This window comes from Epinephelus lanceolatus, chromosome 12, assembly GCF_041903045.1.
Source record: "Epinephelus lanceolatus isolate andai-2023 chromosome 12, ASM4190304v1, whole genome shotgun sequence".
Classification (NCBI taxonomy): Eukaryota; Metazoa; Chordata; class Actinopteri; order Perciformes; family Serranidae; genus Epinephelus; species Epinephelus lanceolatus.
The window spans coordinates 42,252,790-42,271,150 of record NC_135745.1 but is presented as its reverse complement, the minus strand read 5'-3'; the positions used below and the strand labels follow the sequence as shown (position 1 = coordinate 42,271,150).

Below are 18,361 nucleotides of genomic sequence, written 5' to 3'. Positions count from 1 at the left end.
TCAGTCGTCTGGTAATTTACCAGTCTTTGTACATTTACTCTTTATCCGACACTTTGCTATATTTACAACTACTATTCACATCTTTATATTACACTTTACTGTATTTACAACAATTTCATATGTTACACTTAGAATTCACAACAGTTTTATATATCACACTTAGATATGTTACAGCTTTATACACTGATCGATCTGCTTACTGTTCTCTTTTAATATTTAACTCTTTGGCATTCTGCCCGTTCAGTCCTGTCCTCCCTACCTTTCACTCCTGCTCTTTCAAACTTAAAGGAATTTTGGCAAGGTTGACAGCGGTATCCACAGAAATGCTCTCATGTATTTAACTCTTTATTTTCTCTTTTAGTTGCTTGGCATTCCGCCCATGCAGACCTGCCGTCTGACACAACGCCCCCGCCTCTACAGGCTTAAAGGGGCGCCAGTAAGATAGGCAGCGGTAACCACGGATATGCTTCGCTGATCTCTTTTCTCTTTATTTACTCTGTTTCTTTTCTCTTTTACCATTTTTTTCTCTTCCCTGTATAACTCTTACAGGTTTCTTTTACACTTGTCCACTTCTTATTTTTGCTTGTCTTCTTAATACTTTAAATACTCTAACTATCTCTTGTTACCTTGGTTACCATACATTCCACACTCACACATACACTCTTTCTGCTCCAAGATCACACTTATTGCACCAGACTCGACCGTCTCCAATGATGTTGGTTGTATCTAAATAGGCCCATTTCCACTGCAGGAACTTTGGGGTAATTTTACGGGGCCGGGGCCGTTGGTGCGTGTCTCCACCGCAGGAACCACCCCCGAAGGGCAGAGTTCCGGAACTTTTACAGGGGCTAAACAAGTCCCTGCCTCAGGGTAGGTACTCAGAACGGCCCCGAGAAACTCCTGGCTGGGGCTTGGGGATTACTTGGTGCTGATTGGATATACTCAAGGAGGGATGTGACGACAACAGAAAGCAACAAAATAGCCGGCATTTTTAAAACTCAGCAGACGAGGGTTAGCTCGTTCATATAGCTTTCGCCGCCATGTAAAAAAAACTCACTAAATGGCCCATGAAAAAAATATTCTTTCCAGCGGATATCTTAGTTACAACATGATTGAGCTAGCAAAGCAGTTTTGTGTTGCTATGTGTGGTATGTATTCAGTTTTGGGAAATCACGATGTCTAGAAAGCATCTGCTGACAGGGACAGCTAACAGCAGCAGCAAAGCTAACATCAGGATGTCATCTGTTAAAAACCTCCCGTTGTCAGATACGACATGAAACTACTCCAGTTAGCTCAATCACGTTGTAACTAAGACATCCACTGGAAAAAATATATTTTTCACGGGCCATTTAGTGAGTTATTACAGACACCGCTATTGGCTAATGGAGTCCCTACGTCACCCTGGTCAAAATGGTCACGCAACGATTACGTCACATCCAGAGCCTGTAACTTTACAGGAACCTTCCTCCTACTCCGCTCTCTCAGTGGAGACATGGCGGTTGAGAGGGCCAAACGCGAGGACGTTCCTGTAGTAGTTCCTGCCCCCCAAATAGTACCAGGAACTTCTTCAGTGGAAACGGGCCTAATTATGCCCTTAATTAGTTCCTTAATCAATCAGCACACCACAATTAGGTTCTTTAGAAAAGGGAAATTTGCCAAATACCTTTGACCTGGGCAGCCCCAGCACTGCACCCCAGACACACCCGATTTAGGCAGAAAAAAGCTCTGCTTACCTTATTTTGGTGGCCACCTGTATGTCTGGCGTGCAGCCCAGTGCTCCGGTCTCCGGCTCTGACCTTTCCTCTCTCTCCTGGCTGGCTCGCCAGTTGTAGAAGCGAAAATCGGTGCCTGGAAGTGGGCCAGATGGCACCCGACCTCGTCTCCTACTTCTCCTGCAGATCGTCCTCTGATGTTGATTTAGTACCTTAGGTTCAGTTGGCAAACACTTAGAGAAACACTGGAGTCGAGTAGAATCAGGTGCCATCGAGTTTAATGTGTTCACAAGCAACAACACATACAACTCATTGAGTCAGGCTCCGGAGCACGACTGAAGACTGGCTCTCAGTGCGCTCTCTTATATGCTGGTGGAGGTTTGACAGAATCTCCACCTCTTTTTGTTAATCCTTCCCACTTAGACCCAAATCTATTGGTGGCGAGCTTTTTCCTTTTGTCCAATCCCGAACGGGCCTGTTTCTAATGGTGTAATCACTTTCACTTTAGGCCTGGAATTTCCCAAATTCTCCACCCTTAGATTTGGGCCTGCATTCACTTTATTTTTAAAAACATATGAAATCTGGGGACTTTGTCTATACAGTCCCCTGTACTTTCAAACAATGTGAGCTTAGAATGTGTGTCATGCAATACAAACATTAAAGAGTGTGTGTGTGTGTTATTATTAAACAATACATGGTGTGGTGTATGTGTGCTCTTCAATATAAATGCATAACCTTGTGTTGTGAATACATAAACTTGTGTAGCATTGTTTTTATCACACATGGATGCATAACAAGCAGTTTTATAAGAACTTGTAACATGAAATATGGTTATATGAACTTCACTCTTAATCAACTTATGCAGTTTAATACTTTCATCTGATTTAAGATTAAATCTTACACTACAGTAACTGAACTAGAGGCTCAGAGAGGCGTGGAGGACTGCGTCTCTGAGTCCTGATCTCAACTCTGGGTTGTCAGGGATTTGAATTACTAATAAAATTTGCCAGGTTCCTAGAAATGAGAGCAGCTCCATCCAAAGTGGGATGAATGCCGTCTCTCCTAATAAGACCAGGTTTTCCCCAGAAAGTTTGCCAATGATTAACGAAACCCACATTGTTTGTTGGACACCACCTGGACAGCCAGCGGTTAAATGATGACATGCGGCTAAACATGTCATCACTGGTCAGATTTGGGAGGGGTCCAGAGAAAACTACGGAGTCCGACATCGTTTTTGCATATTCACACACCGAGGCAATATTAATTTTAGTGACCTCCGATTGGCGTAAGCAGGTGTCATTGCCGCCGACGTGAATAACAATCTTACTGAATCTACGTTTAGCTTTAGCCAGCAGTTTTAAATTTGATTCAGTGTCGCCCGCTCTGGCCCTAGGGATACCAGAGTTTTATCCTCAGCGGGTGTGTCGCTGAGTGGGGAAAAGCGGTTGGAAACGTGAACAGACTGGTGGTGAGCCATGGGCTTCGGCTTGGAGCTGTGCCTCTGGCGAACCGTAACCCAACCTCCCAGCTGAACGGGAGTTACCGGAGGACAGCTAGCAGAGGCTAAGGCTATGCTATGTGGCTCCGCACTGGCTACAGGGGGCTGGCTAACTACCGCAGCTACTGAATGGTTTTCCATGGTGCGGAGCCACGCTTCTAATTCACTAAGCCTCGCCTCCAACGCAGCAAATAAGCTACACTTATTACAATTACCACTGTCGCTAAAGGAGGCAGAGGCATAACTGAACATTTGGCACACCGAGCAAGAAAGAGCAGAGGGAGAAGCCATCGCTAACTGTATAGCTAATGTAGCTACCAAGGCTAGTAACGTGCAAACAACAGCTAAGAGATTAGCGAGAAAGTCGTAGAAAGGAGGAGAGCTATAAGTGCTTAAACAGAACCAGTGTGTGTTAAGACTTGGAGTAGACGTTAAAGCAACGTTAAAGCAACTCAAGTGAGAAAGCAGAAAGCAGGCTAGTGGAATTCACCAGAGCAGTACAGAGACACTGTCACAGAAACACCGGAAATGACACAACTCGCTTACCGCAATATGTCAGCACAAAATTTTATCTCCAGCAGTTTTTTTTTTTTAACTCTGCACCACAGCTGCTAAACAGATTCACACTCTTGCAAAATTCTACTTCTACAAAACTCAATTGTTAACTTCACTCTGCTGTTAGCTGAACATCAACAGAATCTGAGGTATGATGTTTATTAATGCAGTGTTCTCTGAGACACATAGTTGACCACTCAGGGTGCAGCAGCCCTGGTGACAAAATTTGCTACCATTCATTTAGGTGCTACTCAAAGTCAAGGAAGGATCCTTAAATGGCTGAATTTTACAGAGGCTACGTCACTGAATCTTGCTGAAGGACTATTCCAATGTCAAGGATCCTTCAAATTCTGTCCTTACTTCAGAGAACTTTTAAAGATACATGTGTGCATCCTTAGTGGGCATGAAGTACCCACAATTCTTTGCACAAAATTTGCCAATGGAGCTCGGCGGAATTTTGCTTAATATGTCAATTATACAGATTAATATCTCCTGGCATTTTTATTACACAAGAATAAAAAAAAACATATTGACAGAAACCTTATAATTTACACTTTCCACTGCGTCCACTGCCAAATCTTTATTATTTTTTTAAATGAAGTGATCTTGATAAAACGGCTTGGAAGGATCCTTCCTACCAAGGAAGGATCCTTGACTTTGTGAAGCACCAGTTGTTTATGGGAGGTGACTGATTTGCTGTCCAAAGCATACTGGGATACCTATGATATGGACCAGGCGGGCAATGAGGCCAGAAGGCGTAACAGTTTCAAAATTTCAAAGGGAATTGCTAAAGCCAACTAATGACAATTGTGCTTGATAATCTATCCATGTAAAAGATGAGATAATAACAACTTGCTATCGCAAGACAAAAATGAATTACTGCCTTGTGGTTGTGTGCCTCTGTGAAACAAGAACAAATGGCCAAGATTACATTTCATGAGGTCACAGTGACCTTGAAGACCAAAATCTAATCAGTTCATCGATGAGTCCAAGTGGACGAATTTTAAGAATTCCCTTCGAGTGTTCCTAAAATATTGTGTTCACGAGAATGAGACGGACAGCCTGAAAACATAATGCCTTCAGCCACAGCTTTCACTGGAGCAGAGGCATAAAAAGTTACTTGGCATTGCAAGAAGTAGTTAATTTTACCCTCCATCACTAGAAAAGCTGTTGTATAATCATGATACAAGCAGTAACAGCACAGAGTGGTACACTGTCACTGTAGCTGCAAGTGTGAGTTATGTGTATTTTTAATTTATTGTATTTCAATACAGGTTCAGACCAGAGAGCACTTCACAATAACAGACGCCTTCACCCTTCAGCAAGATGGAAGATCTTCTTTGACTACAAAGAGTCATTCGAGGCACTTCTTCTTAGGAGCGGTACCAAGTGATTATTACAGTAGACATAATTACTTCCCTTCACAATCATGCAGTCCAGAGTAAGGTCAGGTTTTAAGTCAGTCTGTTCCAGATCAAAATCAAATGGTGCTGAAGAAACACAGCGAACCAAGACTTACATTAGGTCACCACCTGTTATTTCACCACCAAATTATTGGAATTCAAAGACGCGAGTGTGCATTAAATGGCTTGCTGATACTGTTAAAGAAAAAAGCACACTGCTAAAACTCCAGACAGGGTCTCTGCCTGTTTATAAAGTTCCCTTGAAAGAAGAGCAAATCAGTGTTAGTGGGTGCAAGAAATTCAGTTTTGGGGAAGAGTCCACTAAACTAAATCGCACCATTATGGTTCTTGGAACAACTGGTGCTGGGACATCAACTCTCATCAATGGGATGATCAATTACATTCTGGGTGTTGAATGGGAGGATTCATTTCGTGTTAAGTTAGTTGATGAGGGTCAGTCAAAATCACAAGCTCACAGCCAGACTTCTGACGTCACTGTGCACAAACTCAACCACCAGGAGGGGTTTAAAATAGAGCACTCACTGACCGTTGTTGACATTCCAGGGTTTGGAGATACAAGAGGCATAGAAAGAGACAGAGAGATCACAGAACAGCTCCATAATCTCTTCTCTGCTGAGCTTGGGATCAGTGAAATTGATGCTGTTTGTATTGTAGCTCAGGCTGCTTTAACACAACTAACACCATCACAGAAATTTGCGTTTGAATCTGTGCTCTCAATCTTTGGCAAAGATATTGCAGAAAACATCCAGGTTCTGGTGACGTTTGCAGACGGCCAGAAACCACCAGTTCTTGAGGCAATCAGTGCTTCAGGCATCCCATGTCCTGAAAGAAAAGATGGGCTACCAATTCACTTCAAATTCAATAATTCAGCGTTGTTTACAGACAGCAAATCATCTGCAGAAGGTGGCATGAGTGAGGATGATGAAAACGGAGATGAAAGCTTTGATCAGATGTTTTGGAACATGGGGACAAATAGCATGAGGACATTCTTTGTCGTTCTGGATGTCATGGACACCAAAAGCTTGACCATGACAAAAGAGGTCCTCAGAGAAAGACAGAGGCTTGAGAAGGCAGTTGACAATTTGCAGAAACAGGTTAAGGTTGGGTTAGCCAAGCTAGATGAGATAACAGAGAAGGCTGAAACACTTAAAAAGCATGAGGAAGAGATGTGCAAATATAAGAATTTTGAGTCTGAATCCAGCTCCCTAGAGGCTATTCAAGTAGACATTACTGGTAGTGGAATTTACCTCAACACCTGTAAGCAGTGTCATTTCACCTGTCACTCTCCCTGTAGAAGATCCAATAATGCAGGAGACAAAAGACACTGCAAAGCAATAGGATCAGATGGACGCTGCACAAAGTGCCCAGGGAAATGTTGCTGGGATGAACATATTAATCAGAGGTACAAATGGGAGAGTGAGGAAGTTAAGAAAGTAACAACAGTGAAAGAACGTAAAAAGAAGTACAGAAACGCAAAAGATATTAAGAAATGTTATCAAACATTGACTGAAAAACTGATGCATGAATATCAACCCGTGCAGGCTGAGGTGGAGGCACTGATAGCGCGCTATAACAAGAGTCTGAACAGACTTAAAGAGATAGTACTGAAGCCGAATCCTCTCTACGCTCGTGAGTTCATTGACATGCTTATTGAGGCAGAGAAATCTGAGGCCAAGCCAGGCTGGAGGCAACGAGTTCAGCCCCTGATAACCATGAGGGAAAAAGCAGACATCATGGCTACAGTCGACAGAGGAGAGATACTCCTCCCAAGTCCACCTATTGACCTCCAGTGTTCCAGTCCCAGCCATGACATCACTGAGACTGATAATAAGAGACCAAGACTAAAATGATACCGACACTGACACCAGCAAAAATAAAAAGGACAACACTGACTGATACCAACCGAGACCAACATAAGATCAACACAAATACAGACCACGACAAAGTCGACACAGATACCAACCATGACTGATTCTGATAAAGGCCAGGATGAAACTGAACCAAATAACAACTGAGGCCAAGAAGAGACCAAGACCAACCCTAACATGAACAAAGACCAAGACAGTGAGCTTGACACTAACCCAAACCAAGACCAGACTGATTCTTATGAAGGCCAGGACAGGACGTTGTCAAGGGGGAACAAGGTCTTCCTGCATATCGTATCCATTTAATTATCTACTTTTGTTTTATTTGATATTGATTTGCTTTGTCCTTTAAAGCTGCAGTTTTTCTGTCAGCAACTACATGTGGGACAATGCAATTTATATGTACATGAAGTCATATAACCATGCAATCTGAATAAGCATCTAAAGCTTCTGCATTGATTCCCCTAAAAGCTATGTATGTTGCTTGCATCATTTTAGAAAATATAAAAAGTTCTGTTTTATATGGATGTTTTATTTGATTTATAATTACAAATACCCACATTTTACTCATTTGCTGGTCATTTCGGACTGTGTGATCATGTACAAAATGCTCACAAAATGTATATAGACTGGCAGACGGTTGACTTTATCTTTCTTTGACAACAATTCACTCTTTAAAACAACAAAGCAGAAATTGTGTTTGCTTTGTATACTCCCTCCTCCTTCACAAAATCTTAAATTAGTACAATACAGAATATCAAGTATTCATGATCTGAAGTCAAAAACGTTTGTCACATCACTTTCATTTGAAGGAATTGTAAATGACAAAGTTAATTTCTTGTTTCTCAGTCCTGTTTGCTATTAGATTTTAATCAAACTCCATTGAATGTAAGCTTTTAAAGTTTAACAGTGAGATACCTACCATGCAGACATATTTGGAAACATCACTTGCATCATGGTCCTGTGCTCATGTCTGGTCTCATCTTCATGACGAACTTCTGAATCTGCTGGTACCGATGAATAAATGGAAAAGCCACATTAAAGCCAGATTCCTCTACCAATATGCAGACTTCCACTGCTGTAAATATATATATATATATATATATATATATATACATATATATGTTTGTTGTTTGTTTATTTAACAAAAAAAGACAGTGGTATGATCATCTAAAAAGTCCCTAAGCTATAGAGTGAGCTGTACAATGTTTTTTAACTAGCTGGCTAACTATCCATTCAGTGAAAAGACACGCAGGCCAAAAACAGGCTACAATAAACTGTAAACTTGTGTTTTTTTTTCTTGATATTAAAGTTGTAACTAAACCATTCTCTTTCATTTGGCTCAAACCATTTCAGTGACTACAATTGACAGTGTTCTCTTTAGTTAACTTCATGTATAAATATTGTTGTTAAAATTGACAGCTACCACATACACCTACAGTAACCACCTGTTTGCTAGCTAAGGCAAGGCAAGGCGAGGCAAGTTTATTTGTATAGCACAATTCAACACAACGTAATTCAAAGTGCTTTACAGAGACATTAAAAGCAACAAGACACAATTTAAAACAATAAAAAGTCAATTAAAAAGGGAAATAGAAATTGAGAATGATAGTGATAATAATAAAATACAGTAACATAAAATAAAAACAGGCTCAATACATTGCATCTAAGAGCACTGCATACACAGAGAACATTTGTATAGCTGCCTAAGCTATACGGCCAAGGGTCCAGGCTGTGATGGCCTATATCACTCCTGCGACTCCTTGCCACCAAAAAGTGCTCTTAGACAACATTTCAGTTTCATTTCAAAAACCGGCTCTGTCAGAGATTTCAGCTAGGATCTCTTGTCCCTGGCTCTGAACCATCTTGAATTTGGTTGGTCGGGTCTGTTTTTTAATGAGTGTATAGGACGTCTCCCTTAATAATACACCCAATGCGCGCCCACTATTTGCTCTTGAGTCCTTCACTCAGAGTCTTACCGTCCCGCCGGACAAAGGTTCCACACACTGGTCTTATTCAGATCGTAATGAACTCTAAAGATCCATCACAGGACGTCTCCCTTCTAGATCTGAATTCACAGCATGCTCCCCAGTGTCGAGTCACAGCAGCTGACTCAGACTTCCCGATCACCCCCCGCAGGGATGCCGACAGCCCAACCTATGGTTGGGTCTGTTTTTAATGAGTGATTATCACAATAATACACCCAAAGCACGCCCACTATGTGCTCTTGAGTCCTTCACTCAGAGTCTTACCATCCCGCCGGACACAGGTTCCACACACTGGTCTTATTCAGATTGTAATGAACTCTAAAGATCCATCACGGGACGTCTCCCTTCTAGATCTGAATTTACAGCGTGCTCCCCAGTGTCGAGTCACAGCAGCTGACTCAGACTTCCCGGTCACCCCCCGCAGGGATGACGACAGCCCAACCTCTTAATTCATTAGACTCTGAAACCTCTCCTATTGGGGATTTCAGCCCGGACTCAGTCCTCAGCCCTGAAATCTCTGACATTTGCAGCTGATTTAACAATAAACCCAAATAGAACAGTCAGGATAAGAAAAGAAGTAGAATAATAAAAGGCATAAATCAGCAGTGTGTAGTTAAAAAGTACAGGCAGTAGAGTACAGCAGCTAAGTATTTAATCTAAGAGTACGCTTCAGTAAACAATAGTGTTTTTAGCCCTGATTTAAAGGAGCTGACAGTTTGAGCAGACCTCAGATCTACAGGAAGTTTGTTCCACAGGTGAGGAGCATAATAACTGAATGCTGCCTCACCTTGCTTGGTTCTTGTTCTTGGAACACACAACAAACCAGTTCCAGATGACCTAAGGGGTCTGGATGCTTCGTAGGGAACCAGTAGATCAAGCATGTATTTTGGTCCGAGACCATTCAGGGCTTTGTAGACCAGCAGTAAGATTTTAAAATCTATTCTTTGACTCACAGGAGGCCGGTGTAGCGATTTAATGACCGGTGTAATATGGTCTAGTTTCCTGGTGTTTGTAAGGACTCTGGTGGCAGCGTTCTGAATCAGCTGCAGCTGTCTGATTGATTTTTTATTAAGGCCTGTAAATAAGCCATTGCAATAATCCAACCTACTAAAAATGAATGCATGAATAAGTTTTTCCATGTCTTGTTTAGACAGAAACCCCTTAATTCTAGCTATGTTTTTCAGGTGGTAATAGGCAGATTTAGTAATAAACTTTAAATGGCTGTTGAAGTTCAGGTCTGAGTCAATAATAACACCAAGATTTCTGGCTTGATTTGTAGCTGTCAATGACATAGAGCCAAGGTGGGCGCTGATCTTTGCCCTTTCATTTCTAGGGCCAAAAATTAATACCTCTGTCTTTTCTGGATTTAGCTGGAGAAAATTCTGGCACATCCAGTCATTGATTTGATGAATACAGTTACTCAATGAGAGTAAGGGACTGTAGTCATGTGATGACACTGAGATATAGAGTTGTGTGTCGTCGGCATACGTATGATAGGAGATGTTGTGATGTTCCATAATCTGGGCTAGGGGTAGCATATAGATGTTGAATAGAAGTGGTCCGAGAATGGACCCTTGAGGAACCCCACATGTGATCGTAGTTCGCTCAGATTCATGGTTACCAATTGACACAAAAAAGTCCCTATCTTGTAAGTAAGATTTGAACCATTGTAGGACAGTGCCGGTGAGTCCCACCCACTTTTCCAATCTGCTAAGTAGTATATTATGATCAACTGTATCAAATGCAGCACTGAGATCTAGTAATACCAGGACAGAAGATCTGCATGCATCATTATTCTGATGAATATCATTTAAGACTTTGATAAGTACAGTCTCAGTGCTGTGATGTGGCCAAAATCCAGATTGAAAAGTGTTAAAAAGATTGTTTTGCATCATAAAAGTATGGATTTGCTGAAAGACAACCCTTTCAATGATTTTCCCCAAAAATGGCAGATTTGATATTGGCCTATAGTTACTAATTGTTGTGGCGTCCAGATTTGATTTTTTTAGGAGAGGTTTTATTACTGCAGTTTTCAAGGCCTGGGGAAACTGGCCTGCTTTAAGAGAAGTATTTATTATCTGCAGTACATCTGGAGCTATGCAGTTCAATTCAATTCAATTCAATTTTATTTATAAAGCCCAATATCACAAATCACAATTTGCCTCACAGGGCTTTACAGCATACGACATCCCTCTGTCCTTAAGACCCTCACAGCGGATAAGGAAAAACTCCCCAAAAAAACCCCAGTTAAAAATGGTTTTAAAAAAGTTTGAAGGCAGAATATCAAGGCAGCATGTTGTGGGCTTTAATTTTGAAACCGTTTCTGTTCGAGTTGTGTAATCTAGGAGGCTAAAATGTCCTAGATTAACCGGAGGACAGGAAGGCACAAGTGTTATCATTCCTGAGCTGGAGCTGCACACTGCCTGTCTTATCTGTAATATTTTGTTTGTGAAGAAGGCTGCAAAGTCATTACATGACTTGTTAGACAGTAGTTCAGGAGGGAGTGATGCTGTGGGGTTGGTCAGTCTGTCCACTACAGAAAGAAGTGTGCGGGCATTATTACTGTTTCTATTGATAATCTCTGAAAAATATGATTGCCTTGCATTCTTCAGTTCCTGGTTATAGTTGTGAAGACTCTCTTTATAAATGTCGTAATATACCTGGAGTTTGTTTTTTCGCCACCTGCGTTCAGCGTTACATACTCTTTTGTATTCTTTAACCAGTGTGGCATTTCTCCAGGGTGCCTTTTTCCTACCTGACAGAACTTTGGTCTTAATTGGGGTGATAGAATCAATAACAGTCATAACATTGGAACTAAAACTGCTTACAAGGTCATCAACTAGAGCTGAGGGCAGGGTTTATGATGGTGTAAAACCCAGGGTGAATAATGCACAGGTGTTATCATTTATATAACGCTTTCTGATCACCTCTGCTTCACTTTTCATAGGATTAGCATGGGTGGTCATTTTGAACGAAACACAGTAATGGTCAGATAAAGCGACATCGTTCACCACAACCTCAGAGATATTAAGACCTTTGGAAATAATTAGATCTAATATGTGTCCTCTGTTATGTGTTGGTTCTGTGACATGCTGAGAAAGCCCAAAGTTATCCAGAATATTTAACAGTTCCTTAGCACACCCATCTGTAAGATTATCAACATGAATGTTAAAATCTCCCACTAAAACAACACAGTCAAATTCCATGCACACAATAGACAGCAATTTGGCAAACTCATCAAAAAACCTTGCATCATATTTGGGGGGTCTGTAGATGGTCACTAAAATTGCTCGACAGGGGGATTTTAACTGAGTGGCAACATATTCAAAGGAGTCAAATTGACCATAAAACATTTGCTTACACTGGAAGCTGTCCTTGAACAGAGTGGCAACTCCGCCTCCTCTCTTATGTATTCTTGCTTCACTAAAGAAACTAAAATTTGGAGGGGCTGCCTCAATTAAAACTGCTGTACTATTTTCCTGACCTAGCCAAGTTTCAGTTAAAAACATAAAATCAAGTTTGTGCTTGTTAATAAATTCATTGATTAAGAAGGATTTGCCAGCCAGAGACCTGATATTTAGAAGTGCTAGTTGTGAAACGTTATCTGGCATAAGTTTAGAGACAGACTGTGTTTGACATGAGATACATATCAGACTTGATGGGTTGACCGTCCTTGATTTTCTGCAGTTGTTTTTATTTTCGCCATGCCGCCGGCTGAGTGAAATTGCCAGCATAAGGGGGAAAGCGGCATGGTGACTGTCCTATCTCTTCTTTTCTTGACATTCTTGCTGGGACAGAGACAATCTCTGCAGGTTTCTTGTAATGTGGAGGACAGAGTCACAGACCGTGACGTCATCATCATGGGAGGCGGTTGTTGTTTTGGGAGCAGTAACTGTCTGTCTGTCTGCTCCCTGTGTGCTGACCTTCCTGCTTATCAGTGCATATATGTTCTGATAAGATGACTCGATGGTGTGACGTATGTTGCAGCCAAGGTTGTTTGGGTGAATCCCGTCTGACATGAAGCGGCTTTTTATGTTCCAAAAAATATTAAAATTGTCAATAAATCCAACCTGTTGCTTGAGGCAGGCTGATGACAGCCAGGTGCTTAAGCCAAGGAGTCTGCTGAAGGACTCACAACCTCTGCCGAGTGTTGGGATAGGTCCAGAGATGAAAGACACTCCTGAGTGAAGTTTTTTAGCTTTTCCAATAAAAACAAAAAGTCTTTCTTTAGGGTCTCAGACCCAGATTTATTCGTGAGGATGTCAAATGAGCCAGCATGAATAACAATCTTCTTAATATGTGGCCGTGTAGACATGATGTCTGGTAGCATAGCTGCCACCTCTCTGACTGATGTGTTATTCACAGTTAGATTTTCAGTCCTGGCCATTTCCACCTGCCTCATTATAAAATCCCCAATCACAATAGTGTCTATCCTCTTAGCTTTGTTTTTGGCAGAATGCTCTCTGGCTCTCGGCCTGGCACTGGTTTTAGCTAATGCTAAAAGTAGGCTACATTTAAAAATGATGGTGTTAAAGGAATACTCAAGACGATTTGGGAGTTATGCTCTTTCTCTGTCATTTTCATATTGAGACAACATGATCGATATCTTTTTTTGTGTCTGTACGTTGAGTGGCTGGATCTCAGCGGATAGCATTGCGGCTTAGCTTAGCTTACTTGTAAAAGTGATCAAATAAACATTACAGAAACCCTGAAGCTGGCATTTCTGCACGTGCATTTAAAATAAACACGTTTAAACATTAATTCAAAAAACGAGAGTCCTTTTTAGTCGTTTTAGAAGAAGTTTGATACACGGAACTATAGTGTGTTTACGTCCTGCGCGGAGGGATACACCGGTGAGCAACAGCTGCAGCTGGCTCTGGGACAGGTACGCTAGGTCACTCTGTAAAAGCAAACAAAAAGACGACACGGACGATATTACTCACTCGACTGAAAGCTGTCCATCAGCTCCTGCAGGCCTGTTGTTTCCAGTTTATCTTAGGAACATGAAAAAATGTTTCAATCACGCCAGGATTAGTGATTGCTGCAAAGTTTTCACTCCTTGTGATGCACTCTCTGCGGTGGTTTTCCTCCTGATGATATATCTCTAGCCTCCCCAACGATGGCAGCACCGAATCCCATTCTGTGCAGCAAAATGATTCCACCTCCGTAGGCATAGGTTGGCAAGCCCTGCAGCTACACCACCAATCCTCCCCTGACCTCCGTCTCCCCTCGGCCCCTTGCTGTTCCGCTGCCTCGGAGGATTCAGCCTCTCTTTTCGCCCGCTCAGCATCCAACACCTGGAGTTCCTCATCTGTGTACTCCGGCTCAAACAGGTATGGCTCTGGATCTGTGTCCACTACAAGAAACTCTTCAAAATCGCATTCAAAGTTGTCCATTGCAGCTCTATAGTCCAGAGATATCGTTAGGCTAAATAAACAACTGAGTTTTGTTGACAGGCTACGTCCATGCCTGTGCCTGCTCACCGGTGTATCCCTCCGCGGATCACAGTGCAGAATGTAAACACACTATAGTTCCGTGTATCAAACTTCTTCTAAAACGACTAAAAAGGACTCTCGTTTTGTGAATTAATGTTTAAACATGTTTAATTTAAATGCACGTGCAGAAATGCCAGATTCAGGGTTTCTGTAACGTTTATTTGATCACTTTTACAGAGTAGGCTACTGACCCCCTATAGACTTCAATTGTATTCGCTAAGCTAAGCCGCAATGCTAACCGCTGAGACCCAGCCACTGGACGTACAGACACAAAAAAGATATCGATCATGTTGTCTCAATATGAAAATGATAGGAAAGGGCATAACTCCCAAATCGTCGGAGTATTCAAACTTGATGTAACTCGACCACCTTTAAAATATAAATGTGTCAACTGCTTGTGACTGATCTTGCTAATATTAATATCTAATGTTGAGACACTGCAAAGAACCATAGCTGATCAAAATGCAATACAGTCTTAATACAGTCGTCATATTACAGTGTAATTTTGTTGTATATAAGGTTGTGACAAAATACTTACTGACAGAGCACTTACTGCTAAAAATATGTAGATTCAAGGGACGAATAGGAGAATATCACAAATAGAGGACAACAATGTGCATTTAAAGAGCAAGAAATCAGATGTCTCAATTCCAAGACAGCATCGACAATGAAAATGTCATGTAATCAGTACAACAGCTTTGCTCCTGACATGTCAAGTACACCAAAGGTCACAGGTGGAATCACATGTAATGACTGAAGCGATCTATGCTCAACGCATTCATGAGGGTTGCGAGTGTCAACACAGCCAAAGTGACATCACACAGGCCCCTTCATAAGGGTCCCTGCTTTTGGCCTGCAGACAGTTGAGTTCATCCTTTTTTGACAGCAATCAATTTGTCAAAAAACATCAGAAATCATGATGACAAGAAGAACATTGTTAAGTCTTTCTACACAACAATTATACTTAGTGCACTGCTCTGACGACTAGTGGGCCCATAACCTTGAAACGATCTTTACAAAAAGTTACTGAACTCTTATTTTAATAAATGTCCTGTATCCTTCTTCTTCTTGTCACAGCATTATTTTGTAAACAAATTTGTGATATTCACTAAAGTGTTTCAACTCACCAGTTAAAAAGATATCCACCACATTGATTAAAATGGTTGTATTGTATCAGAAGACCAAACTGTGGTGGTGAGATCTCCTGATCAGTGTCTGGTTGTGAAACTGTGCACTGCTGGAAGACTCTTCAGAGTTCAAACTTTGTCAACAAGGTGGCTGTATTACACCGGCCATAGTTATACGATCAGCCTCCAACAAGAATGATGACTTGAGAAACCTGCTGTTTGTAGTTAGGAAACAATTGTCTTACAACATTAAGAAATTCTCCCACAACAACACTGACATTCAAACTGCAAACCTACTGATGAGGCGAAATACAATGTAAAGTGATAAGTCTCAACTTTGGTGATATCAAGTTTATTGAGTTATTACTGGTGCTGGTTGAAGTCACATGCTGCCAATTAGCAACTTCAAACTTCATATGTTAGCATATCAGCGAGTATAAAACCCTCAATTACATATCAGTTATTGCACTTAACTTCAAATTATTACAGCATTTTTTTATTAGCTACAATACCAGCTTGCCATCAAGTCTGGCTCCTCACATGCTTGTACACTGTTGTCCAATTAACTAAAAGTCATTGTTCGGGGTGGCACTTAGCACTTACTTGTGGGTTTCTGTATGTAATCTACAGCATGGTTGCTTTGTATCCTCCCTCTTTCTTCTTCACAAAATCTTAAATGAAGCAGCACAATACAGAAGATCAAGTATTCATCCATTTAGTCTTGAAAACTGGCAACTGGTGAATGCTGCTGTTGCAAAGATAATTTCTGTCACATCACAGTCATTTAGAGGAACTGTCAATGATAAAAGTTGAATCATCAACCAGTCCTGCTTGCTATTAGATTTTAATCAACACGTTACCAACATTCATCCCCACTGATCCACACTGCTCCACTTCCACCAGTATGCCACCAGGAAAATATCCCCCAAAGGCCAGTGTGTGTTGTCATGTCATTCAGTATACCTTATAGAAGGGTGCTGGTGGTTGTGTGCATTATCATGTCCAGGGTGTCTCCATTCATACACCTACACCGTATCCTGTTCTGCTTTTGCGTCCTGGCTGCCTGAAAGCAGCGGGGATAAGAAGCTGGCCTTCAGTTTGCATTTTCCTCGTCCTGGTGATCGGCACATCTGGGTGATGTTAGTATATATTGGATGTGTTTCCATTCACCCCCTCTACAGCTGCAGAGCGACGCTGGCACACAGTCCTGTTCTTATGCATAACTCTCTCTGTGGTGCTGCTGTAGCTGACCGGCACGTCTGACATGCTCGACCCACTTAAACACCAGTGCAAACCAAGCACCCCCCCCTATTATGGCACTCCCCAGTAGCTGTGGCCCCCCAGCAGGACACGGAGCCATGCCACACCACAAAAACTGCTCAGGAATGGTCCGAGGAACATGACAAAGAGCTCAAGGCATCAACCTGGCCTCCAAATTCCCCAGATCCCCATCTGATCAAACATCTGTGGGACGTGCTGGTACCCCACCTCACAACCCACAGGACCCAAAAGATCTGAAGCTAACACCCTGGTGCCAGACACCAAAGGACACCCTCCACAGGTCCTGTGTCCATGCCTTATCAGAGCCAAGTCCGGTCCAAGGAACACCCACCGTGGATCAGGGGTACCCTCTGAGGTACCAGAATGTCCCTCAGATGTTTGGGATCTGGGGTATTTGGAGGTCAGGTCAACGCCTTGAGCTCTTTGTCCCGTAACCTCAGGTCATGCCTGAGCAGCTTTTGTGATGTGGCATGGTACATTGTCCTGGTGGGGGGTCACTGCCATTGATAAGTGCCGTTGCCATGAGGGGGTTTATCAATGTTGTTCACTTAACCCGCCAGTGGTTTTAATGTTTTGGCTGATCAGTGTATAAGAGATGCATGATAATATCGGCACATCATCAGTATCGGCCAATATTAAAATTTCAATATCAGAATGGCCAACATGCCATTATCTGACGAAGCTGAAGTTAGCTTCCGATTCGCCAGCTTCTGATTCGGCACTTAAGGAGAAAGTTAAGGGGAAATTGACTTAATGTTTAGTGTGACTGTTTGTCTGTTTTTTGTGACACTTCCTGATGTGAAAACATTTTAGACATTTTAGGTAAGACATTAACTTTGCCTGACACCCACTATTGTATTTGTGAAATATTTATTTTATTTGTGAAAATGCTAAAGGGGAGATTTCACCGTTTTTGTTTTATACCTAGACCTCATTAGACCAGGTCCAGATCAAAAACCACTGTAACTAGACTTCTCAAATCTGGCCTAGATTATCCTACAGAGGCTAAACATTAATTCAGACACAGTTTCTGATTTGTGAAACCTTTATTTTATTTGTGAAAATGCAATAAAGACACATTTCACCGTTTTTTCTCCGTAAGTGCCGAATCGGAAGCTAACTTCATCGTCATCAGTATCTGCTGATATGACAAACCAAACATGTCAGGTAAATGATGCAGCACAGGTAAAAAAAAAAAGTGCCAATGATTTGGTTTCAACATTGTTGGTGCAAAAGGACTTCAAATATGATTCAAAATGCTGACACTGCTGTGTGGAGATAATATTCAGTCAGCATAAAGTAACCAGACACCCAAATAAGTTTGTCATTTCAGTGTTTCAATCACAAACTGTTGTGTATGAAACCCACTCAACTATAACACAGTCTGTGTTGTGTCTGTTGGAGCTCACAGGAGTG

General features: G+C 41.7%; 1 protein-coding gene across 2 annotated transcripts in view; it reads left to right on the top strand.

The window, feature by feature from the left end:
* LOC117245762 (uncharacterized) overlaps window positions 1-18,361 on the top strand; it is a 78,231-nt gene that overhangs the window by 18,154 nt on the left and 41,716 nt on the right. Inside the window, exon 3 of one of the 2 annotated variants that reach the window (XM_078173456.1) lies at window positions 5,040-5,147. Coding sequence is in view for 1 of the 2 variants with exons in the window: in XM_078173455.1 (XP_078029581.1) it covers window positions 5,195-7,039 (1,845 nt within the window). In the remaining variant the exon portion in view is untranslated. Of the gene's footprint in view, window positions 1-5,039; window positions 8,989-18,361 lie in introns of those variants that run through there. The other variant, XM_078173455.1, reaches the window with a different exon arrangement.